The following is a 26457-nucleotide window of genomic DNA, read 5'->3' on the forward strand; positions in this document are numbered from 1 at the left end:
GCCAGACACAAGAATCCCCTGCAGACAGAAGTGCCCATGGTAGCCATTGTTCCTTTATTGAGCCCTCCCCACTCTCAGTGCACAGACACGGAACTGCCATAGCGGATACATCATCAAACTGGATAACAGAGGTCGCTCCGCCCGGAGGATTCCCTGAAAACCCGCCTCCAGCAACTCGCAGCCCCACCCAAGCCACATCCAGGTACATCCTCAGAGAGTAAGGTGTTCCTTGCTGAGCAGTGCCTAGACTCCTAGACTGGAGGCAGCTGGCCTCGGTTTCTGGTGTGGCCTTTTGAGGCAACTATAAGCACAGCATATGTGGATTGCATACTGAATCTTAGCAGGTGGCCTTGGAGGGGTAGAGGCTGGGTCTAAACTTGGCCTGCAGCGAACCCCTCTCAGGACTGTGCCACTGGACACCTACTTCACAAATCCACACTAATAAAAGACCGGGAGACTTAGAAGCTTTGCTTAGTACATAGAAACAGACAGGAAAAGGCAGCCAAAATAGGAAGACAAAGAAGCAGAAACCATATGAGAGACCAGAACAGAGATCCAGATATAATGGAGTCAAGCGATCTCACAGATTCAGAGTTCAGAACACTGGTTATAAAGATGCTCGATGAACTTAGGGGAACAGTAGATAAACTCAGAATTAAAAAAGAGATAAAAAACATAAAAATGGAAATTGAAATTAAAGAGAACTAGTCAGAAATGAAGAACACATTATCTGAGATGAAGAGTATATCAGAGGGAATCAACAGAGTGGATAAAGAAGAGTATCAAACCACCGATACAGAGGGTGGGGAAGCCAAGGACACTCAATCAGAACAGTAAGAAAAAAGAAGCCAAGACTATAACAATAATTTAAAGAGCCTATGGGACACAAGTAAATGTAAAAATATCCATGTCATAGGGGTACCTGGAGGAAAAAATCACTTTGTGAGTTATGTGGATTTCTGATCACTATGCTGTACAACTTAAACTGTTATATTATTGTATGTCAACTATAATTTTAAAAAACTCATTGAATCGTACAATGTAAATATGAGCAACTAAGTCTATTATATTTCAATAAAGCCAGAAAAAAAATTAACTAAGGGCTATCAAATGTCAATTAAAAGAGGCATTACTCATCCAATTATTACCATGATATACATGAGCCAGAGGTGAAATCAAAGTGCCGTGGGCTGATTTAACTAAAGATAAAACAGACATTTTTAAATGTTATATTCTGTGTTAAAGCAGGAAAGACCCACATACTACTACCAGTTTATTTTAGACTGCTCAAGAAACATAAAACTTTTCATATAATCCAGTTTGTATCCAAAACTATATATAACCAGAATGGAATAAGTCCAAAATATTAACTCTGATGTATTTCTTATTTTCAAATGAGTTTTGGGTTCCCCATGAAGCAGACTAATTCTATATCTGATTTCCCAAGAGAATCAAATATATAGAACAATTTTTGAGTAGTTCTAAGTAATTTAGAATCAGACTACTTCACAAATTACTACATTTTCACCTAACCACTGGGGTTGAAGGTTCATAAACTCCATTCACTCCTTTACCAAGTTTACATGTAGCAAGAACATATTCCCTGGCTACATAATGCCAGGAATTGAAACAGTCACAAGTAAGAGGCATATATGTAATAAAGAGACACTCAGCCATTTCAATGTCCCAAATGGGGCATTAAATTACTTATCAGCATTAAACAGATACCATACTGTACAGATAAAGGCTAGATAAAACAAACATGAAAGGTTAAGAGAAGTGGTTCTGCAACATACTGACTATGGCTTTAGGCAAGTTACTTAGCCTCTCTATACTTTAGCTCTCATTTCTAAAATATGAATAACAACAGTATCCATTCCATAAATTAGTCTTGATAATTAAATTAGTTAATGTCTATAATAGCACTTAGCATATAGTAAGTTCTAAAGTATTTTTAAAGATGCATGTGGGAACAAAACAAAGTATTTATGTGCAGTATATCTGAAGTTATTTCTAAGATGTAGACATGAATCTTTTTAATAACTTCCCTTGGGAAAGCTTAAATATTTCTTCCACGCTATTTTTAGAAACAAGCTCTATCAAGATTAAAGTACTGACAAAAGTTAATGTAACTTTATATAATACTTTAACCTACTGCACTTAAAATAGAGCTAATCAACCAGGGGAAACACCAAGATTGTTTTAGTTATTCATTTAACCTTCTTTCCTGCTAAAGGGAAAGGGCTTGTGAGTCCTTAATAATTAACGAGCTAATAAAAGACAAGAATGTGATGAAATTTGGAAAGCTAAAAACGACAATGAAAAAGCTTCAATTAAAATACTTGAAAATTCAAATCCTTTATTTTTTAGTATTTTTAACTGCTTAGCAATTTTCTTCAACTATAAGAGTATAACCAACAAAACTATTTAAATAATGACAGTAGGAAAAACTTGCAAAATGGGGTGAAAGCTCCCCCTAAACTATGGATCAGGACTACTGCCATGGCAGACAAGTTCCTACATATACAGGTCAGTCATTCAAGAGTTTATAAATACCAGTCTGAGCTGTGAGGCACTCCTAGGGAGGCAGAAGTAAGAGTAACACATTGTTTAAATTACATGTCCTTCTCAAAATGAGAGGGACAAAGTACAGATCAGTGGTTACGAAGGGCTGGGGGGAGAGGAGAGAATGACTATAAGGGAAATGGAAGAATTTGAGGAGGTGACAGAACTTGATTATGGGGATGGTTCAAAAGAATATATTTATCAAAACACAAAGAATTGTAACTAAAAATGTTAAATTTTACTGTATATAAATTGTACATTCAAAAAATGGGAAAAAAAAGCTATAGGAAAAAATTAAATTGCCTATCTGTAAAGTAAAAAATTTTGCATGTCTTTTAAAACAAATTATATGAAAGATATCCCTTCATGGCTTAGAATGCTGGAAAATACGAGTATAATCATATATTAAAATTTTTCCAAGTAGTGAGAAAGTAGAATACGGTTGGCCCTTGAACAACACAGTTTGAGCTGTGAAGATGCACTTATCCACTGCTTCACATCCAACATCCACGGATTTAACCACTCACAGTTAGGAAACAGTGTTTTTGCTTTCCTAACCACAGTCCTAACTGCATTTTCCAACTGTGGATGAGAAACCAAGCACCAATATACAAAGATACAAAGGGTCAACTGTAGAGTCAAAAGTTATACATGCATTTTCGACTGCATAGGGGATGTGCCCCTAACCACTACATTGTTCAAGGGTCAACTGTACTTGATTTTAAGAAACAGTAAGCTAATCTTGAGGTATAAGATCACATAAAAGTTGATTCAATGCCTATGTATGGTCTCTTTGCTTTCTCTAAAGTCATAATTTTGTTGGGTTTTTATGAAAAATATTAAAAAGGGAATTATAAGTAAAACTAGAAAATAATTCATAACATTTTTTGTACCACAAAAGCTATTAAAATAAAAACAGTCGTACTTAAAGTTATGTATTTCAACCATATGTCTTGATGAGGGTCCTACAGCACCAGAAAGGACTCTTTTTCCTAGTAGTCATCCTGAGATTCCTAGTGGCTCTATGAGTCTTTCTGAAGAAGTAAGACTTTCTTTCTTTCTCCCAGGAAACCCTACACCTCCCAAGTAATAATAATACGCTGCATTCATTAAGACAGGTTTTACGCTAAATGTTCTACATTCGCAACACATCATCCAGCACCCAGGAACAAACAGCCTTCACACTGCCTCCTCCCAACACCCCTTCCAATTCAGAAAGGCTGGTGTAACCCTGCATTACCGTGTGGAACTAGCAATATGCTGCTTTTCCACCTCATCCAAAATCCTTCACACTTCTCATCTGCAAAACTTGTTAGCAACCTTTCTCTTGGTGTGGACTTAATGCCAGCAAGAGTTTGATGGGACATTTAACTTACAGAAAGAACTGAGAATCTTTTTTCTCAATAGATAAACAATTTAAGGGCAAAAAAGAGGCTCTACCAATCCACCTTTCTGATCCAGTATAACCTCACTCTCAAAAATGACCCTGTCTTCTCGTTGACAAAAAAGATTGGCTTAAATCCACAGAGCAATGATTCTCTCAACTTTCCCATTGTCTACTTCAGGGCCCTAGTTTTATCTCTCTTAACTCTCAGTTCCGTTTCTCAGGAAGAAGCACCTCTGCTATCCATGCCCCAGCCCCAAATTTCTCAAATCTTTTAATTTTTAGGATGCTTTTACATCCCAAAAAGTTACTGAGGAGTCCAATGAACTTTTGTTTATGTGAACTATAACATATCAACATATACTGTATTATAAATTATTAAAAAATAATACTAAACATGTTAATATCAGTAACATTTTTATGGAAAAAAAAACTGTTAAAAAAAAAAGTGATGAGGAAAAAAATGCTGTAGGTGATAGAGGCTCTGTTCATCTCCCTGGCGACCAAATCAAAGTTGTGATGGAAACAAGGAGCAGCAACAAGGAAAAATCGCCTGGGATCTAGATGAACAAGTCATACAACTAGGGAGAAATACAAGAAATCACCCTGCAATGGCAGAAGGTAGGATGGGGCAAGGACACAGGGCTGCCAGTCCAAACGACTGAGTGAGACAGAGGCTGCAGCAGCGGCAGCTGCAGAAGCCTCTTAAAGGGGCTACGTCCGCGATTTTCACGGTGATGGACCTGCTTGCTCTGAGCACCAGTGCCGATTCGGCTGTGCAAAGGGGAAACCAGAGACTTACAGAGAGACATTGTCAGAGGGCAGGCCAAGGTGAGATTCGCTCTGTGCAGAAATGCCGGTGGTATCCATTGTTCCCTGTTGAGTCTTCCCCTCTCCCAGCGAGGACGTAATGCTACCCCAACAGTGATAGCCGTGATGTCATCAAACTGGATAACAGAGGTCGCTCAGTCCAGGATGCCCTGAAACTCTGCCTCCCCCAACTCTTGGCCCCACTCAAGCCACATCCAGGTGTGTCCACAGAGAGTCAGGTGCTCCTTGCTGAGCAGCACCTAGACTCACACTGGAGGCAACTGGCCTTGGTTTCTACTGTGGCCTTTTGAGGCAACTATAAGCACAGCATATGTGGATTGCATGCTGAATCTTAACAAGTGGCCCCGGAGGGGCAGAGACGTGGGCTAAATCTGGCCTGCAGCTGAACCTCTCTCAAGACTGTGCGACTGGACACCTACTTCAGAAATCCACACTAAGACCGGAGACTTAAGAGCTTCGCTTAGTACATAGAAACAGACATGGAAAGGCAGCCAAGATAGGAAGACAAAGAAGCAGAAACCATATGAGAAAGCAGAACAGAGACCCAGATATAATGGAGTCAGGTAATCTAACAGATGCAGAGTTCAAAACACTGGTTATATAGATGCTCAATGAACTTTTGGGAAGTGGAGATAAATTCAGTGAGAACTTCAACAAAGAGATAAAAAACATAAAAATGGAAATGGAAATTATAAAAGGGAACCAGTCAGAAATGAAGAAGACATTATCTGAGATGATAAATATATTAAATGGAGTAAACAAAGAAATAAGCAAAGTGAATAAAGAAGAGGATCAAATGCCCTATCTAGAGGACAGGAAAGCCAATCAGGACACTCAATCAGAATGGCAAGAAAAAAGATGCCAAGACTATAAAAATAATTTAAGGAGGATATGGGACACTATTAAGGCTCCAAATATTCATCTGATTGGTGTAACTGAAGAAAATCAAGACACTGAACAGTTGTTTGAAGAAATAATGATTGAAAACTTCCCTAATCTGGTGAATAGACCCCAGGAAACTCAAAGAATTCCAAAAATCAGGGGTCCAAAGAGGCCCACACCAAGACACATCATAATTAAAATGTCAAAGGTTAAATATAAAGAGAGAATCTTAAAAGCAGCAAGAGAAAAGTAGTTAGTTACCTACAAGGAGCACCCGTAAGACTGGCAGCTGATTTCTCAAAAGAAACTACGCAGGACAGAAGGGCTTGACACAAAATATTTGATGTGATGAAGACCCAGCATCTACAACCAAGAATACTTTATCCAGCAAACCTACCATTTAGAGTTGAAGGACAAATAAAGAGCTTCCCAGGCAAAAATAAGCTAAAGGAATTTATCAACACCAAGCCAGTATTACAAGAAATGTTGGAAGGACTTCTTTAAGAAGAAAAAACATATCAAAAATAGGAATAAAGAATGGTAACAACTACATTCCTATCAATAAGTACCTTAAATGGAAAAGAATTAAGTGCTCCAACCAAAAGATAGAGTAACTGAAGGATAAGAAAACAAGATTCCTACATATGAAAAGGAAGAGGATGGAAAAAGATATTGATTTGATGAACCTAGTAGGTATTTAAGTCAGACAGAGAAAGATAAACACTGTATGATTTCACTTATATGTGAAATCTAAGGAATAAAAAGAACGAACTAATCAAAAACAGTCTCACAAATATAGTGGACAATTTGATGTCGGACAGAGGGGAAGGGGGTTTGGGGGAATGGGAGAATGGGGTAAAGGGCTAAAGAAGTACAAATTAGTAGCTGATGGATGGTCATGGGGATGGAGAATGCAGTTAGCATTAATACGATGGCTAGGTGGAAGGTCAGGGGAGGGAGGGTGCAATTGTGGGGATCATTTTATGAACAATATAGATGTCTAACCAATGTATTATATACTTGAAACTAAATTTTAAAAAATTTCAAGAAAAAAAAGGTGATAGAGATGGTACCATTTCACATTTTTGCAAAATTCTTGAAGATCATGCTTAATAAAAGCCAGCTAGATCTCATATCTGTTTCTGCAGTCTAGAATGACACTCACAGGCTCGCTGTCATGTAGCCTCTAAAAACTCCCCAGTACACTCTCAAGACAATGAAAGTAAAAGAGCAAATAATATCTTGGTATTACTTTGAAAATAGTGTGATCTCGAAAGGATGTCAGGAACCCCGTCCCCGCCCCCCAAGTCCTCCCACAGCCCTTGGAGAACCACTGCTCTAGTCAAGCCACCTTCTAGATGTAATCTGATTTCAGCAAATATCTACTCCCTAATCTGTACTCCAGTCTCACTCTCTCCTGGCTCGCTTACTACCACCACCAAATGGATAGACTTCCCTAATCTCAAAAAACAAAATTGAAACAAAACAAAACTTCCTACTCAAGCTCTCTCCTCCTCCTCTCAAGTCATCAAACTTCTTGAAAAAGTTCTCACTGCTTCCACTGCACTACCTTTTTATTATTTTAATTACCAAAGTACACAGACATTCTCATTTTTAAAAAATAAAAACAATATAAATAAATCACCATTCATAATCCCAATCTCTTTCCCAGAGATGACCACCACTGTTACCCCTAGAAAATACCCCGAACCTATTTTGTAAACTAAATATCAGATTGAAATTTTTATTTTCTTGTGATTTTCCTTTTCAAATAGTTATAGGAAAAAAAAATTCTAGAAGAGAGTTTTGTTTAGGTTCCAATTCTTTTGGTGACCAAAGTAAATTATGGATCAAAGGGTAAGGCTGAAAGATAATCAGGAGATAAAATGAAGTGACACTTCTATACAAAGCAAGTATTGAACAAAACGTTAAAATGTTGTTCAGTACTTGTTTTGATTTTATGGTAATACAACCTAAGACAGAATAATGAGACTTATGATATGCCTTGTATGTAAAATCCTCACCTTCACATTTCGTTAGCTAATTGCAGATGAATGCTGAATGTATTTTACCATCTCGATATATATATAATAGTGTCATTAGAATTTATAAAACATTTACACATACATATTCCCTTCAAAATTTCCCAACCCATGAGGTTAACAAGGACTATCATTAACACTTTATAGATAAGAAAGCTAAAGTTCTGAGAGAAAAAATTACTTACTCAAAATCATAAAGCTAAAAAATGCACGCCAGAAGCCATAGATAGAATTTATATCTTTTAACTCAAATCAAATCTCACTTTCATATCATATTGAACAGTACACCAAAAATCTTTGCAATATAAAAATATTAAGTTCTTGCCTATTTTTAGAGCGAATTTGGCAAAATTATCTCTATAGAAAATACGAAAATAAATTGTATTATTTCTGAATGCAAAAACTAATAAATTATTTTTGTTTATTATACAATATAATCCCTTAGGGACCTTGCATTTTACTAAAGTGACAGTTAAAATTTACTAACACCTGCATCAACATATAGATGTATTATAAAATTAGAAAAATAACTTCTCAAATCCTTAATTAGGCATTGCCATTAACAAAAGATCTAAGACACTCCATGTAAGGATAATACAACAGCTCCTAAAAAGAACACCACAGATATGTAATTCATGGATGCTGCCCTCATATTTCAGTGTTATCCTTGAAATTCCTGCAAGGAACACAGGAATTTCACAATCAGAATTTTGAATTATATTGTTAAAAATTAATAATCCTACTTATACAAATAACAAAGCAATTAATTCATTTATTAATCTCACTAAAACACTGTTTCCAAGTCCCTATTTTTTCCTACACCAAGATAGCTTCATAAGAGTCAAACATATTTAAATGATTTCTTTGTCATGACACATTAGATTGGATTATGAAAAAAAGAACTTAAACTGAATCTTAGCTGACTCAACTTTACAAATAATGAGAAAAAATTTAAAATATAATTAAGTTAATCTTATAACACATCCTGATATTTTAAAAATATGGATGAGGTAACTGACTATTCCTCACATTTTACACTTCCTAAATGTAAAAGATATATATATACCTGCTCTCAACACAGTCTTATCAGAACACTAAAAACCCACAGCGACATAGTTCAGTACTCAAAAGTAGTCTATGTAGGGCTGCGAAGCTGCTTTACTAAGAAATATTTGAGCATTTCTCTTACCTCTGTTTCTGTACAATGTGAATATCCCAATTTACCTGTAATAAAAAATACAAAAAGTTAATTCAAAGGATTTTAACCTCTTTTTAATTTTAAGAGATTTATTAAAGCATCTTATCACAAAGATGGAAACACATACAAATTAGAAATATGCAACCATCATCTTCCACAGTTAAGTTAAAATGTTATATATTTTTCCTGTTTTCATAGCTGAAAACTTCAGATCTTATACCCAACTCACTTACCCTGAATATTTCATTCATCCTTCCTAAAAGTAACTAGGGCAGCAAATACCCAAAACGAGAACTATTACATAAAGAAAGTGCAAAGTTAAGGAAAAAAGTATAGAGAATACCCTGTTCCCACCCCCGCCCCATTAAAGGCAAAAAATGGCACTTTGCTCTTGCTTAACCTAGACTGTCTTTAAAAACTACTAAACTGTTAGAGTTAACCAAAAACAAAAACAAAAACAAAACCCTGACTTTTAATAGATGTTCAAAAGCTTGTTAGTATTTGAAAATGCTTAAACAAAGAAAAATGTAGTTTATATCAAACAAGTTTGAAGAGCCCTGTATTGCTGCATTCTGTAAAATAAAAAAAAGACAAAAAGCTGGTATAGGGTTTATGACAAGGGCAGAATTTCTTCAAGCAAGCATGTAAGGAGGTGAAGGTTCTTTTTTCAGGCATCTTCGCTGCCATTTCATAGATTGGTAAAACATAACGTGGAGGTGCTTCAAAAGCAGAGTACGTAATCTTTGGCATGTTTCTGTAGTCAATGTGTTTATAGCAGTTCCAAACACAGTTAATTAGAAAGCCTTAAAAACTATGAATAAGGCAAACACAAGAACAATGAACGGGAGGCAGATAGAGTTCAATGCCAAGAGGTCATCTTTATAAGGAAAATCAGGTAATTGATCCAGATATTCTTTGATTCTTGGCAAATAAGTGAAAGAACTAACAGCAACCAGGCAACTGAGAACGAAGTCAAAAAGCTGGTAAAAGAACAGTAAAAGCTAACCCACCTGATAAGAAATTGCTCCATGTACCAGCTTTGAACTGATTTATAAACATAAGAACTGAGACAGCAAAAAAAAAAAAAACCCACAGGCATTATCAGCCATTCTCTCAAATAACAACTGCCAGTGACTCAATACTGACTGTTGGCAGCTGGCATTGAGTTTGGATGAGTTACCTCCATAGTCAGCAAAATTGCCATCAATTGGTTTACCATCATGTACCAGGTCCCCAGGATGATAGACTCAGTATAGACATGGCAAGAGCTGCAGCACCTGGTGTTGTAGAACTGGTCACTGAGATTCTGCTTGCATGTCATGGACTCCATTGGGAATCTCTCCGGCCTTGTTCTTGGTCCGACCCACAAAGGCTTTTTGACCAGCAGCTGAACCCAAATAGCTCTGTTACAGTGTCCAAAACCAAATAAACATGCTTCTTCCAGCCTGCCCTCAACCCAGGCCCCAGCCAGCTCCTTCTACGCACTGAATCAATTTTCGCTTTTTTATCATTGATAAAAATATTTGAGATACTCTGGCCATGGCTACATTTATGAAAAATCTATGCAAATAAAAGGTGCTGAAATGACCAAATAGTCTAGAAGGCTGTGTTTAGAGATTTAAGTTTACATAGGCTCATAAGAAAATAATACAGAAAAAGATGGGAAGAATATGCTTAATCGTAATAAGATCTGAAACACGTACACATATTTAATATGCATATGTACAAATGAAAGTAAAATAAAAATGCTTTAAAAATCTAAATCTTTTTAAAATATCTTAAAATACTTTTTTAAAGTACCTTTTAAATACTCTGAAATATCTTTAAAAATCTTTAAAAGACTCAAGCTTTCCCCAAATATAGTTCCAATTTAAAGGTACAGTGATCAAATCAATGAAAACAGAAATGTTCCCAGTTCCTATTTTCTTTAATATATGATGACTGTTTTTAACATAATACTACACGAAAACATATAATCTAGAAATTCTTCCAATAGATGATCCCCTAAAGAATAACTAAACAATATTTGCCTGTACCAACATTAATATTTTCTCTTCATCACTGAGACATAATACCAAGGAAAATGTAGTTACATATTTCTGTCAATTTGGGTGATTAAAACATACTTTAAAAAAAAAAATACCAGCTATTTTAAAGGAGATTCATTTGTTAGTTTTAACAAAAATAAAATACTAAAAATTATAATTTCCCCAGTTTATACTTCTCAAATTTCATTGTACTAAGTTCAAATACACATTTACTCCCTCCCATCTCTTTCCCTCCACCAACATTAGCTTCTCTCTATCTCCTTCCTCTCCCCAGCTTACTACCCTCCCCGCCCCCCGCCCCGCACCTAGCCCACAGTGGTTGTTCTATCAGTCTGTGATTTTTTTTTTTTGGTGCTTAACTAGAATTTACACACCTTAGAGTCTATGATGATACCACCAAAAAAAAAATCATGTTTTTCATATGCCTCTCACCTCTTCAAGTGAAAAATACAGTTGAAACACACAATTTCTGATGACCTAATGATCTTAATGTGAAATACTGGTTGAAATTGAGACCAGAAAAAAAGGACCCTCAGGTTCTGTGAATTAAAAATGATATATGAGATAATTAAAGATTACATGAATATATAGGTAAAATGAGTTTAATAATATATGGGTTTATGCACTAGGGTTTTATATGTAACTTATTTATTGCTATAAAAGATACATTATAAAGTTATATATATTAGATATCCTTTTATTTATATATATATGACTGCTCAAAATATTAGTGTTTTTGGTAGATCAATTATACTTGACTCCTATAGAAATGGTAATTAATTTAACTTAGGAAAGTACTGTCAACAGGAATAGCTCAAAGAAGGGCACAGACTACCTCTCAGCAAACATTTACTGAGTATCTACTGTGTACAGGAGGAAGGGAGGGAGGAAGGGAAAAATATGGTATCAAGACAAGCTACAACAGACAGTAACCTCTTTGAGAGTAGACGGATATACATCTTCAGTTTGATCTATTCTTAAGGTAAGGAGAATTACAAAGAAATTTAGAATTTTATGTAGGTTTGTTATTGATAGTAATGTTGGTGAAAATTCTGAAACTATTTTGTATTTATTGTAGCACTGGAAAAATAAGTAAATACAGAGATATTTTGGGAATCATCAACTGAGGGAGGACTATACAAACCTAATGTGAGAAAGAGGAAGAGCACTGCGGTGGTGAATTAGACCTAGAGGTATTACACAACTTCAAAAAAACATATTTCCTAGCTCTGCCCTCCAAAAGAGGGAGAAGCAAAACAACCCATTTTGCAAGGGTACACATGGCCCATTCCTCTTTAAAGGAACCAGGACTCCTTAGGAAACTGGCTGACTCCAGGGCTGGGACACTGTACAGTAATTTTCCAGGGAAATTTTAAGGTAAACTGGAACATCTGTCTGCACCAGAAATTACTGAAGTGCTCAAAGAATGATAGAGTGGTATCAAAAGGGCACAAGTACTAGAAACAAAATTTTTTCAACGACCCCCATGATAAAACTGAAAATGCTTTCCTATAAGAATACCAAAACTTATTGTGAGATCACACAACCACTTTTGGTTATTCAATTTGAACTGGTGACTAAATCATGGAAATATGGGAAGGCGGTTAAGTATGAAGTGCCTGTCTACCTATGCTACCCTGCCACCCAAATCCCTGCCCAGACTTTGACCCAGGAATCAGAAAATTCCAATTACATGACAGCAGAGCTTAAAAGAACCTTGGAAATGATCTTGCTCAACCCACTAATTTTATAGAGATGAGTAATCTGAGCCTGAGGAGTCAAATGACTTGCACAAAATGGCAGAGTGAGAAGGAGACTCCAAGGCTCCTGACCCCCTATCACGAGTGTGGGTGTAGCTGTGGTTACCCCGATCCTGCATTCCCACTTGCAGGGGTCGGTCACTGGGGCTAGTGGGGGGGATTGCATGGGTGCTGTCCCAGCTACCTATCATTTATTATATGGGAAAATGGGGAAATGCATTCCTTGAATTAACAGTTAGAAACTGACAGTATAGCACCAAGGGATTTTAATTTGACAACTTTTGAGTCTTTCTTCAGATTGGCTACCTCTCTTTGTAGAACCTGACCTAAGGAATCCCTCTAAACTCTAAAATCCCATGACTTCCCTTTTTACAATTCCAGTAACCTAAGCCAATGGTAGGCCTAATCAAGATTTTAGATTATTTAATGCAGTGAATTAGTTCTTCCAATAACTTTATTGACTTATTGATTTTTATTAGGTTTTTATTGATTTTTATTAGATTAACTATCTGATGATGTAAAAGGACATATCTGAAATGGTATTTAAACATTAAGTTTCAAAATATTTCAACATTATCAAAGGATTTATATATAAGGTAGAGGGATGATACATAGCAAGACAAAACTTCAGTGTTTTTCAAAAGGAATGAGCATTTTAATAATGTGAAAGAATCAAGGCTGTGTTTTAGACCTTTCTTTTTAACTCAATCTGAAATATCTAATAAACTCTTAAGATTTATTAGACAAGCTCCCAGGGAATACTAAAACCAATGTCTTCCTATAAATTGCTATAGAAAGGCTTTAAGAAACTAGTCTTAGTATAACATATCTGTCATAAAGAAATCATCTACTAAAACAACACTGTCATCTTCAGCAGGCATTTTAAATCCTAAATGTTATAATTAGATAATTCTATTCAACAGGCCTGCTCAATAAATTACTAAGGAGAATATTTCAGTGAACACACACTAGAAGGGCCAGTCATAGCCTTGGATGTTCAGGATTAGACCTTATACAGCATACTCTCTGAAATGGCCTCATCTCAGTGAATCACAAATTCTGATAAACCACATAACTATTTGATGGAAATTAAGGCAATTTGAAAAAAAAAAGAATTCATAGATGTTCATATAGATGAATAACACTTTTAAATTAAGGTAGTTAGCAGTCACTGGAGTAGAAACTTCAGCATGAAGACTCCTTGAGAAGACGACATCTAAATAGGGACTTTAAAATTGGGTAGCAGCTAACTGCAGAGCTGGGGGAAGGACCTGTTCCAGAACCAAGAGGCTATGTGTGGTAAGGCCTTGAAAGCATTTGGTAGGTGGGGACAGATCACACAGGCCTTCAAAGGCAGTAAAAAGAGAATAGGTTAGTAGGGTTTGGGGTCTAGTTTAGATATGATGAAAAGCTACTGGAGAACAGTAAGCAAGAGCATGAACTGATTCAAGGTAGGTTTTCAGGTCAGTCTTGGAAAAAAATATTCATTCACCTCATCATTCATAAACAATATGTCATGACAGAAATCCTAAGGAGAATACTGGCCCTCCTCAGAGCCTGACTCTCCCTTCTTGAGATCATCTTACGCTCTGTGCCCCAAGCCAAGCCCTAGGATCTTTAGCCTCAAGTCACCTTTGCCATAAATCACGAGTTTATCTCAATTCTGAAACATGGGCTCCTGCTTTATTTTCGAGAACTAATCTGTCTGTCTATATAGCCTATAAATCCTTTATCTTAAAAAAAAAAGGGGGGGATTAAAAAGCAAGCAAGCCTTGGCTTATTATTGCCAGTCACCTTCCTTAGGCCTAAAGTCTAATCCTTGGACCATTAACATCAGTGACTAAAACCAGCTACCAGACTTCCCCAGCACAGATCACTTACTGGCTCTTTTCTACAGCTATGGTCTGCCCTTTATGGCTCTGCTTGTTCATCAGATGATCGAGTCCTGTAACTGGACTTCTTGGAGGCTGATTGCTTTATAGAACTGACATCCCTGGTTTCTGTCCCTCTATGAAGTTAGGTTTCTCCACCATCACCGCCACCCCTCAAACTAGAAGTAAGTTTGGTCCAGATCCCAAACCCTTCCAACCTATTCTATGCAATAAAGTAACCAAGTTATAATTGATCCCGTTCCAAAATGAAAGTTTTAAAAATAGGCTTTCTTAATTATTAGTGTTATTTTTCTCTTTCTATTCAGCATTCTTAACTAAATGTTATCATCTCATAGAACAAATATCATTAAATGTCAAGTAGTTTCCACTGAAAAATAATTTTGTTTCAGCATAACTTTTTTCAACAAAACTCAAATATTTTTATTTTCCACAATTTGGCAAAACTCAGAGCTTACATAGCAAAAAGCTTTCCTTTCTTGTGCCAATTCTAATTGGATGGTATTCTCGGCGGTCTAGAATAGTACCTTCAGAAAAGTTCTGAAGGCAAGTTCTGAGGTGTCCATGACCACCAAGCAACATTTGCCATTGACAGAAGGGACAATGCTGAGGCCACATTTCTGACACTCCTATGCCAGAGGATGAGATGATGGAAGTTGTGGTTCTTTCTGTAAATAGTGTGGATTTGAATTAAAATTTTTCCCATGTGGTATTAATTCGAACATTAATTGTACTTAAATATCACGAGACCTCAAAAATACACTGAGATCACAGCACTGTATCAGTGTTCTCAAGAACAAGGAGAACTTGGAGGGGAATCTTCTCAAGCCAAATCACAAAAAGAGGTCTACTAGCAAGTGCCAATCCCAAGTATTTCCTGTCAATAGAAGAATTCTTATTTTCATGCATTTCATACATACCACTGTGTATTCCCCCTAGAATCTCCTTTGCCACTTTGACATCTGATCGTGTTTGAGACCATCCTAGCCAAGAGGAACCCTGCCAAGAGAGGTATCTCAGGTACTTCCATCCTCAATCTTGAGTTCCTTTAGAAACAGCACCATAACTGCCATCCATAGCCACTTATCCACATATATTACTTACCCCTTATCTGATTTAAATTATAAAAACTACATAGGCACACATTTTTAGCTGTTTAACCTTTTACTATATACAATCAAGTTTATTACCTTTCTGTAATAAACTTCATAAGTTATATATGTTTATTATACCAATGAATAAAATACGAAGTTCTTTAAATTACAAATAGAAGACATGTCATTAATTACAAAAGGTCAAATTTTTAATGAACTTTAATCACTCCCCACCAAAAAAATTTAATTATATACACATCAGGCAATAAAAGGCCAACTGTTTCTAAGCTATGTGTTATCTTACAGATCTCAAATGAAATTGGTTCTAAGAGTTTAGGGGGGAAATTATATTTACATTATTTTTATTATTAATGTAAATAAGCCTCCTTTCTCTCCCCCAAAGGATTTAAAGAATCTAAATTAAATTATTAATAAGTGAATATCAAACTGGTTTAAAAGTGGTAAAGTGAAAGAAAAGCTAGATTCAAGAATACATAATATTTACATGGAAATCATTTAAAACTGTAAATGGTGGTCAAACACTAACTCCCCTGACATTCCGCTAGACTCTCCACAGCCCATTACAATCCATGCTAAAAAGTTAGTATAGACCTAAGGGAACTAACATCTAAAAATAGAATGAAGGATGACACTTTAGATCGTTTCAACCTCAAGAATTATTTTGTGGACTTCCAAACATTTATTTAAGACTGTTTTAAAAGTTCTTTATCAATCCTGAATCAAAGTATCTTGAAATATTTTCTTTTTTACAAAAGGAAGATTGGCTCAGTGAAAACATGTGTGCGCAATATGTATGAGTTGACAAAATGCCATCACATAAATTTCATTTGAATCTCACGATTTTGTAAAAAGGGGTGCACATATTTTCCATCTTATAGATAAATAGGGAGTCAGAAAGGTTACATGGCTTGCCTGAGGTTATAACTTAGTGATGATAAAGTGTCAGAGCCAAGACTCAAAACCACATCTTCTGCAGCCGACTGTTCCTTCAATGTTATCATGTGACATTAACAGCTGATTTGCAACCTTCTAGAAGAACAAAGGATTGGTAGAAATCAACATGACTCCATAGGAAAAGTATTCTTTCCAGGCCAATTTAATTTCCAACAAGTACAAGTCATCATCTTCCCATCCTATTCTGCCCCTCCTGTCTTCCCTACCATGCAGGCACCCAGGCATGAAGTCTGAGAACCTGCCAAGATTCTTTCCTGTTTCTCACCCCTGTTCTATTTCCTAAATTATTCTTAATCTTTTTCTCCCCATTCCTATTACCCTCATTCAGACCTCCATCATCTCCTGCCTGAACAGCTATATTACTCCTAAGTGGTTTGGCAACTTAAAAGCTACTGAGATCTAATGATAGCATGAAGTGCCTACCGTGTCTTTGCCCCCTGTTTTATCCAGTTCAATTCATGTTCAACAAAGCTCTCATAATTACCTTTATGAAAAGAGTGATATGTTTACATCATTTTCCTGCTAAAATCCTTATATGGTTCTCCACTGCCTACACAGACTATAAATACAGACTCAATGGTGTAACACAGAAAATCCTTCATAATCTGATCCCACCAACATACCTTCCCAGCCTCTCTCATTCTTTACCACTCCCACACACATCCTATGCTCCAGGCACAATGGATGCCCACTGCAGAGAAGACAAACCGGTCCAACCTCACATGCCAACTCCAAATAATTGGTAGTGGCTGCCTGAAGCATCCCATTGAGAAGTCTGAAGCTGCTTATAAATTTAGCATCAAAATGCAATGACTGAGTAAGCAGTGTCTGCTTTTGGTTTGGGGAAGTAGGTGTTGTTGCCATACTACAATCCATGTACTATTGTTCTTTGAATAGTACTTCCACATTTCTAAACCTTTGTACTTACTGTTGCTTCTGCCTAACATACCCTTCTCTTTTCACCCCATTGCTCACCCTTCAGAACATCCAGAAAATAGATCTCTGTGAAACCTGCAAAGTCAGTCACTCTCTCCTCTGGGCTCTCATAGTTTTCTGTATGTCTCTATTATTTTGAAATTATTGTACTTTACTGTGTTAATTTATGCACCAGTGATCTTGAACGTACGGATGCACTTTATTCCTCTTTTTATCTTCAACATCTAGTATAGTGCACTTGCAAGGCACTCAGATATTGGTAAAATCAACAAATGAAACCATGTAACAGGGGATTCTTCTAAAATGGTATTTTCACTAAAATCCAGGAGACACGGCCAAGGTTAGTGGCATTCCAACACTACTTGTCAACTCTCTCTCTATATATCTGTATCTCTCAGAAATAAAAGAAATACAAGGAAGTATACTAGATAGGAATTTGACTTCCAACTAGATTGGGCTGGGGAGAAAGTAGAAAATATAAGGGAAAAAGATAATAGACCCAATTTTTTAAAAAATGCATTAGCACAAGTAACACAAAGATATCTGAATTAATTTTCAGAAGCTAAAAATGAATCAAGAAATCCTGTTATTATTAGGTATACGGCCTTTCCATATACATGACACTGATCAAATCCTTATTAAATTTATATTAATGTGCCAGATGGTTTTAATTTTTAAAGTTTGTGAGATGCATCATTTTGGAAAACTTTGGCAATATTTGCTAATGCTGAACATACACAAACACTATGAACTAGCAATTCCACTTTTAGGAGTGTACTCAACACAAATGCCACATTTATTCACCAAAAGACATGTTTAGTAATGTTCTTAGCAGCATTACTCATACTTATCCAATAACTAGATAACCAAATGTAAGATCTAAAACCTCTAAAGTCCATCTAGAATAAAATGGACAAATTATAGTATACTCATACAATGGAATATGATACTAAAATGTAAATGAACAAGCTATATATATCTGCAGTAACATGGATCAAACTCACAAAGCTCATAGAAAGAAATGAGATATCCGATAGTAGTACAATACCCGTTTGGCCTATATTATAAGTACAAATACAGCCAAAACTTATAGAAGTCATGACAGTGGTGACTCTTGGGATAGTTGGTGACTGAAAGGGTGCACAGGCAGGCCTTGTGGGATGCTAATAATGTTCTGTTCCTTGATCTGGTGAATGAATAAATGAATATACAGACAGTGGTAGGCATGCCAGTAAAAGCCAAATACCAGCAAGACATACTTCCCAAATCTAACAAAGTTTAAACACCAAAAATAACTAAACCTTTTAACATTTCAATTTTTCGTCTTTATTAAAAACAAAACCACCCAGTAGCAACAAGCGTACCAGCACTGAGGTCCTTGAAGATATGTCTGATTCTAGGGCTGGGGCAGAAAATATACATAATAAGCCTCTTGAAGCATCTTCTAGTGCCAGAAAGCAAGGATGTGCTTGAAAACAAAAAAGGTGGCTGCATATCAAAGGACACAGGAGCCAACCTAAAGGTGCCCCCAATAGCCACAGCTGGAACAATCTGAGCAACAAAATAAATAACGTAGTAATGGAAAACAACCAAAGCATAAAATATACCTGAGTCCAGACTGATATAAATAAATGACTGAAGAAATAAGGAAACAGGGGAGAAGGGACAAATATTCCTTAAAGAAGAATTCCAAATATTAAGTAGATATTCACCCCTCCAGGAAGAGGCTCCTCCTGAATGCAGGCTTGACCTAGTGATGCCCTTCCAAAGAACAGAGCATAGAAAAGGTAAAAACAGTAACTCTTTAGGGGAGAAACCTGGCAAAAACGGTTCACATCACCAGTGGTGTTATGTGGATATCATGTGTCCTAATCCAATGTGACGAGAGGAGTCCTTTCCCTCTCTGGTATTCTTCACCCAGACGCATAATCCCAGCCTAGTCAAGAAAACATTAGGCAAACCTAAATGGAAGGACAGTCTACAAAACCCCTGATAAGTACTCTTCAAGATTGTCAAGGCAATGGGAAACAAGGACAGTCTGAGAAACTGCCACAGACCAAAAGAGACTAAGGAGACTAAATGCAATATGGTGGATCCTAGATGGGATTCTGGAACAGAAAAAAGACATTAATAGAAAAACTAGAGAAATCCAAAAGAAATCTGCAGTTTAATAGCAATGTGCCAATGTGCCAATGTTGGCTTCTCAGTTTTGACAACTATACCACAGTAACATAAGATGTTAACATTAGGTGAAGTAGGTGAGAGGCACGCAGGAACTCTCTGCAGACCTTTCCAACTTTTCTGGAAATCTAAAATTATTTCGAAATAAAGTTTATCCAAAAAAAAACATTATACTTGGCAACAGGCAATAATTTTCCTCATAGTCTTAAACAAATATCTGGGAGAGGATAATTTTTTCTCTTTTATTTTACTTAGCCAACAGGAAGCAAACAGGAAATATAATATGGCTCCAATGATACTATTATGAAAGTGGAATGCAAACGATTGCCGTTTACAGAACTTACAATGCAGGGAAGTGATTTGGCCCTAACAAAAAAGGTAGAGTGACTTATCATCTCTTATCAACATAGAGTCCCTGGTAGATCAATGAATTTTTTTTCTACTAAAGTGGACTAGAAACTCTAATGGCTTCCCAACAGAGTCCCAACTTACTTAAGTATCAATATCTGTATATGACTAAATTCTTTCTACTGTTTTCCTTTGCAGAAGACAGAAATACAGATACAGAAGACAAAACCACAAATGCATTATTCCGAAATTTCTCCCAAAATGTATATAACCATTCCCACACAGCCCAACCCAAGTGGAAGTATGTTGGAGAGTCAACGGGAGTTAAAAGTGACAGCAACCTGAACTTACGACTAAAATATTTTAATTTTGCAAATGACCATCTAAACATATTGCTAAAGCCCCTCCCAGGGGCCCATGTAAATGAGTGGTCTTAAAGCTAAAGCTGCCTTAGCTTTATGGTCAATTTATCACTGTGTTTATTTCCTCTTCTTTAATGCTAGAACTATTTACACTTAACATCATCTATGGAAACTTGAACAAACAGAAGGAACTCAATGCATGTTTTTAAAATTGAATTAACTCTACAAATTTGGATGTACTGTTCAAATGGAATAATTCTTACCTATTACTGTAATTGATAAGGCATTTCATCAACCTCTAATACCATCATTCACCTCCAACCTCTACCCTGGACATATAACACATATACTGCAAGTGTTCCTTTCATTTAATGATCAGGATGAAAACATGCAAGAAATATACGAAGAGAGAACAAAATTTAATGTTTTAAACATGTTTTCATTATTTCAACCTTTTCCACAAATACCCTCTTTGAAATCAAGTAAGATATTATTCCAAGACCATTTCCTCCACCAAATTAGCATGAACCTTGCAGAGATTGCCTGATCATATCCTTGTTTCAAATCTCAAGGTTCAAATGTTCCCTATACCGAGGGATCCCTTTATTAGTATGTGCTCAGACTTTCATTGTTCTTCAGAGGAAAATCTATCACTAATTTTAAGATTATTTTAAATCAAACTGTGGTCACAATTTTTTTTAATGTTCTTTATATATCTAAAGCTAAAGGTACATCAAAAATTTTGAAACCAAAACCTGAAAGAAGTTATTTTAGTCAGATGGTTTTTTCAGGCCTAAGAGGTCTATGGCCATGCCACCCTGAACATGCCCAATCTTGGAAGCTAAGCAGGGCCGGGCCTGGTTAGTACTTGGATGGGAGACCACAAATAACAGGTGCTATAGGCATTAAAAAATAATAATAAAATAAAATAAAAATTTTAAAAAATAAAAAAAAATGGCCTAAGAGGCTGCAGAGACCATGTAATGATTCTAAGATCTAATACTATTGTTATTACTAATTCTTTGTGGCATCCCAGAAAAAAAAGTGTTCTAATCTTGTGAAGACCTGGAATATAACCTAAATTCCACTAATGACTACTTTCTAAAGAATATGTATACCAAAATGTGTTCTAAATGCCAGTTAAACGCACTGGTGACCAACAGCAGCTTGCATATCAAGAGCCTGAAAGTCTTTAACTCATTAATTAACAGTGTGAAAGTGAAAACTTCATCAACCTGTATACAGGAAACTTTTACCAAACAGTGAGGTCTCATTATGACAAGTACATAAACACTGGGGAAACAAAAATGTTAAGCCTCCTAAGAAAAATCATAAGCCCTCTTGGTTCTAAGCAACATATCCTCCTGTCATCACAGAAATACTTCATAAAGTTTACTGTCCATTTTAAGATCTTTCAAACCTAATCATTTTAACTCTTAAGATATCCTCTAAAGAACTATTTTTTCCTTTTTCTTTAACTTAGCTCCTTCAGTCCTATATCACACTGTTTTCATGGCCATGTTAGTATGTGGCTCTAAGTTATAGCTGAATGTTAAATAAAATTACTCATTCTTCATTGTTTTCTTCCAATATTGGTCTCATTTACATGTCTCTCATACCTTTCATCATTTTTCTACTTTTCTTATAATGTATTTCTAATTTCTTAATTCAAACTGAATGTGAATATTCTAGGTGTATCAATATTGTTTAAAGTAAACAAGAACTAAAATCAATTACTACTACATTCAAGTCCAAAACAAGTCAGGAAAGTATATGAGGTGCTATTTCTTTCCATTGGACCAAATGGGGTAAGAATCAATACCACTCATTCATTCAACTCAAAAGCAGATGGAACAGTGGCCAGCTGAAAGATTCACTTGCTTGAGAATAACAGCCACAATCCATTCTCCACACTGAACACAATCCTGGGCACCATCCATCATCTATCTGCTAGACCAGTGACTCGCAACAGGGAAAGATTTTGCCCTGCAGTGAACATCTGGCTATGTCTGGAGACTTTTTATTGTCATGGTGGGGGTGGGAGGGTGGTATTGGCATTTAGTGGGTAGAGACCGGGATTCTGCTAAACATCCTGTGCAGGCACAGACAGTCTCCACAGCAAAGAATTATCAGCCAGAAATGTCAACAGTGCCAAGGTTGAGAAACTCTGACCTAGACATTTGTCTCAAACAGCTGGACCAGAGGCACCATGGTGGTGTTAAAGGACCAGACGATTTGGAGAGGAAGAGTACTAAAACTTACTAAGCACCTGCTACAATCCAAGCCTTAAGTTAGTCACTTTACATATATTTCACTGAACCTTCAATCATGTGAAGAAAGTGATCTGTTCTCATTTCACAGATGAGAGGGCTAGACTCAGAGCTTAAGAAACTTATTCAAGGACACTCAGCTAGGAAGGAGAGAAATCATAATCCGTATTCAAACCAAATCTGTTTCATTTCACAGTATTACAATGTCTAGAGTTTAAAAGACCTGGATTTGACTCAGTTACCAGTATGAATTTGAGCAAGTCACCTAACTTTCCCTTAACTTCCATTTAGAAAATAAGTCAATGGATAACATGTGAAAATATAAATGCTGTTGAATGCCAAGAACACATAATCACATTAAACCTCTTAGAATGAAAATGCTTCTTAGAATGAAAGTGCTTCTTAGAACGAAGGAGTCACAATTACCATTTTTCCTTAAAAAATTTTATACAAGTGTTCACAGGACCAAATTAAAGTGTTTTTAAGAATCAAGATTAGAGAACCAAGAGGAGCTGGTTAAGACTTCCAAGTCCTAAAACACGAAGCTGTGGGTTCAGGGTTTATTGACTGAGGTCCGCCAGAGCCAGAGCCCCTGCAGTGAGAAAGTGCGAGAGATGAACACAGACAGATAGATTCATTTAGAGGTGGAGAACAGGGTACCTTCTAATGTGAAAGATCTTGTCCTGGACAACAGTCTATCAAATGAAGGCAAAATCGAAGGCCTCATAGATAAATATGAGGAACTGTAGTTAAGTAGTCAACGTAGGCCTTACCTAAGTCGCAAACTTACCAAAGTTAAATCTGAGAAGCTTTAACAAAGCAGTAACAGAAATCTAAAGGGGTCTGGAAATATTGGCAGAAAAGTGTCTGAACCTCACACATCTAAATTTAAGTGGCAACAAAATTAAAGACCTCAGCACAAGAGAGCCATTGAAAAGTTAGAAGAGCTTAGACCTTTTCAACTGAAAGGTAACCAGAGAAAATGTGTTCAAGCTCCTCGTGCAACTCACCTATCTGGATGGCTTCCACCAGGATGACAAGGAGGTCCCTGACTCGGATGTGAGGGCATTAAGGGCTTACAGGACAACGAGGAGGACAAAGATGAGGAAGAATATGAGGAGGATGCTCAGGTAGTAGAAGATGAAGATGAGGAAGAGAAGGTGAAGAGGAGGATGTGAGTGGAGAAGGAGGAGGATGAAGAAGGTTACAATAATCACGAAGTAGACAATGAAGATGAAGATGATCCTGGTGAAGAGGAAAGGGGTCAGAAGCGAAAACCAGAACCTTAAGATGAGGGAGATGATGATGCTTAGTGGAATAATGTATTTTGAAAAATTCCTACTGTGATTTGGCAGTTTTTACTGGTACCACCCCCCCAAATCTTGCCCCTCGAAACTTATTTTTTTCCTGATTGTAACCATTGCTATGGGAACAGAGGAGAAAAGCATACTGGGGGTTGTAAGGGAAGGAGGGTATAGAATAAAATATTATTTTTACTGCCCCTCCCCCCCACAAAAGAATCAAGATTAAAATGTTCAGAAGACATTGTGCCTTCACAGCCATGCAAATACTCTTAAATCCTAGGAGGAAAGAATTGTCTAATACAAACTATAATTTAGTATGACCTTTCCAAAGATTTTTAATCAACAGGCCCTAAAATGCCCAAGACTATATCAACAACTTTGACTGGGCTCTCCCCACAACTGGCAGCAGAGGTCATGAGCAGAAATACAAAGAGGATGGATTACAGGTCCATTACTGCTGCTGCAGGAAACAACTCTACTATTCTCCATAAAGATAGGATATTACATTAAGGTCAACAGGTTATCAGTCATATTACTAATGCAAAAAATAATTCATTTCAATATAAGGTTCTGATTTTTTACAAAAAAACTACCACCAGAATCCAACAGTCTTTGACAACAACTAGTAGGTCCACAAACATAATTTAAACTACATCCTTCAGGGCTTAAGTTCAAGAGACAAGTAAACTGGGGTTTGTTCCTTCTGGAAATCCACTACCAATGCTGCTTCTAGATGCAGGTTGAACACAACCATTTTCCCCTTGAAACACTAGATCTCAAGGCATGGCTGCTCTATTTTGTAAATGTATCTTTTCATATCATGATAATACATTATAGATAAATCATAATTGCAAGTATTTCCCATTAATATAAAGTCCAAGTTTAAAAGCAATAAACACATCAAATAAACTATAAAAAATGTTTGAAATAATTTCAAAAGAATCATAAAGACTGACTTTAAATAAAAATTATAAAATTTGTTTACCTGACACTAAAAATAAATAATGTTCTGGTGGAATTGAAAGAATTGACAACATAATCTTAATGTTCTTATTTAATCAATTTAGATAAGGATTTTCATTAAATGTCATTTTTACTAAGTTCTGAATTATATCTTTTACCTTAAGCATTTTGACACTTCTATCAACTTTCTAACAGTGAGGGTGGATTATTTTTCTATATTTTTAACAGACTTGCCTCTCAAAAACCAAATTAGATAAAAACTGACAGGAGAAACCTATTATCAACATCCTCTTCATCATAAATAAATATTTGAGTAGACCCTAGCTATATGTTGATGTGTAGGTGACAATCTGGAAGAATTTACGTTAGACAATGACCTAAAATCCATTTTATCTGACATCCTGTCGAATTTTTACTTTACAAGCCTGTTTTTTCATCACAACAAATTTTAATATACAGGTAAATAGTACTTAATTTATAACTTTCAGGAGCTAAAAATCATTATTTAGGCTCTTCCATTTTTCTCAAAATAGAAGAAATCTATTTCAGATTTCTTTATATTTCCAAACCAAAAGAATATTGTTGTCAATTTTTTAAAAATACTATTAGTGGACTACTCATTCCGAAAGGTGTAATTTTCCTGATACCAAAATTAACTATCCTTGACAAGATCTCATGTGAACCTTTTATATAGTACCTATCACATCACAAATACAACCACAAATAAATAACTAATCAGGTTAAGTATGCACGCATAGCTTATCAAAAGGACCCAACCCACACCATTTCCCGAACAAGCCACGGGCAAGATGTCCTATAATAGTCCATACAATCACCAGCACTCTCAGCAGGTCCGCGGCCCTGTAGTGGGGCGCAGACCCAGACCGATCCAGACACACTCCGTCTTCCTCCTCACATCCCCTCTCTGTGCCTCTGCCCGCCCCCTACCCCAAGCTCTGACCTACGTGGGACTCCGCTCCGCCAAGACACCAGCACCGCCTTCCCCAGTGGGCCCCAGGCCCAGGTCTCCCGTGGGAGGGGGCGGGGGTCTCTGGGACGCAATGGCCTGGAGCCGGTTGGGAAAGTGAGCCGCAGCGGGGGTCCTCCCGTAGGTGATGGGGGGTCGCGGGGCTAAAGGGCCAGACTTCCAGGAAAAAGGGGGACTTAGGCAGGGTCCTCCCGTAGGTGATGGGGGGTCGCGGGGAGGAAGGGCCGCGTCAGGCGACTTCCAGGAAAAAGGGGGCCTTGGGCAGGGTCTTCCCGTAGGTGATGGGGGGTCGCGGGGCGAAAGGGCAGGGCCGGGGGCCGGCGAGGGAAAGGGGGACTGCGGCGGGGGTCCTCCAGGCGGCGGCCTCACCCGCAGCAGAGGGTGGCTCTCCCGCGTCGCGGGCGGCGGGCGCCAAGGTGACAGCGCCGTCCCTCCAG

General features: G+C 36.9%; 1 protein-coding gene and 2 pseudogenes across 1 annotated transcript in view; 1 reads left to right on the forward strand and 2 right to left on the reverse strand.

Moving 5' to 3' along the window:
• Nucleotides 1-26457, reverse strand: part of SPIRE1 (spire type actin nucleation factor 1) — a 207688-nt gene that overhangs the window by 180224 nt on the left and 1007 nt on the right. The window contains exon 3 of the mRNA XM_023523983.1: nt 8894-8928. Within this exon, the coding sequence (XP_023379751.1) occupies nt 8894-8928 (35 nt within the window). The remainder of the gene's footprint in view (nt 1-8893; nt 8929-26457) is intronic.
• Nucleotides 8937-10715, reverse strand: LOC111732204 (annotated as a pseudogene).
• LOC111732200 lies at nt 20089-24080 on the forward strand (annotated as a pseudogene).

This window comes from Pteropus vampyrus, unplaced genomic scaffold, assembly GCF_000151845.1.
Source record: "Pteropus vampyrus isolate Shadow unplaced genomic scaffold, Pvam_2.0 Scaffold434, whole genome shotgun sequence".
Lineage (NCBI taxonomy): Eukaryota > Metazoa > Chordata > Mammalia > Chiroptera > Pteropodidae > Pteropus > Pteropus vampyrus.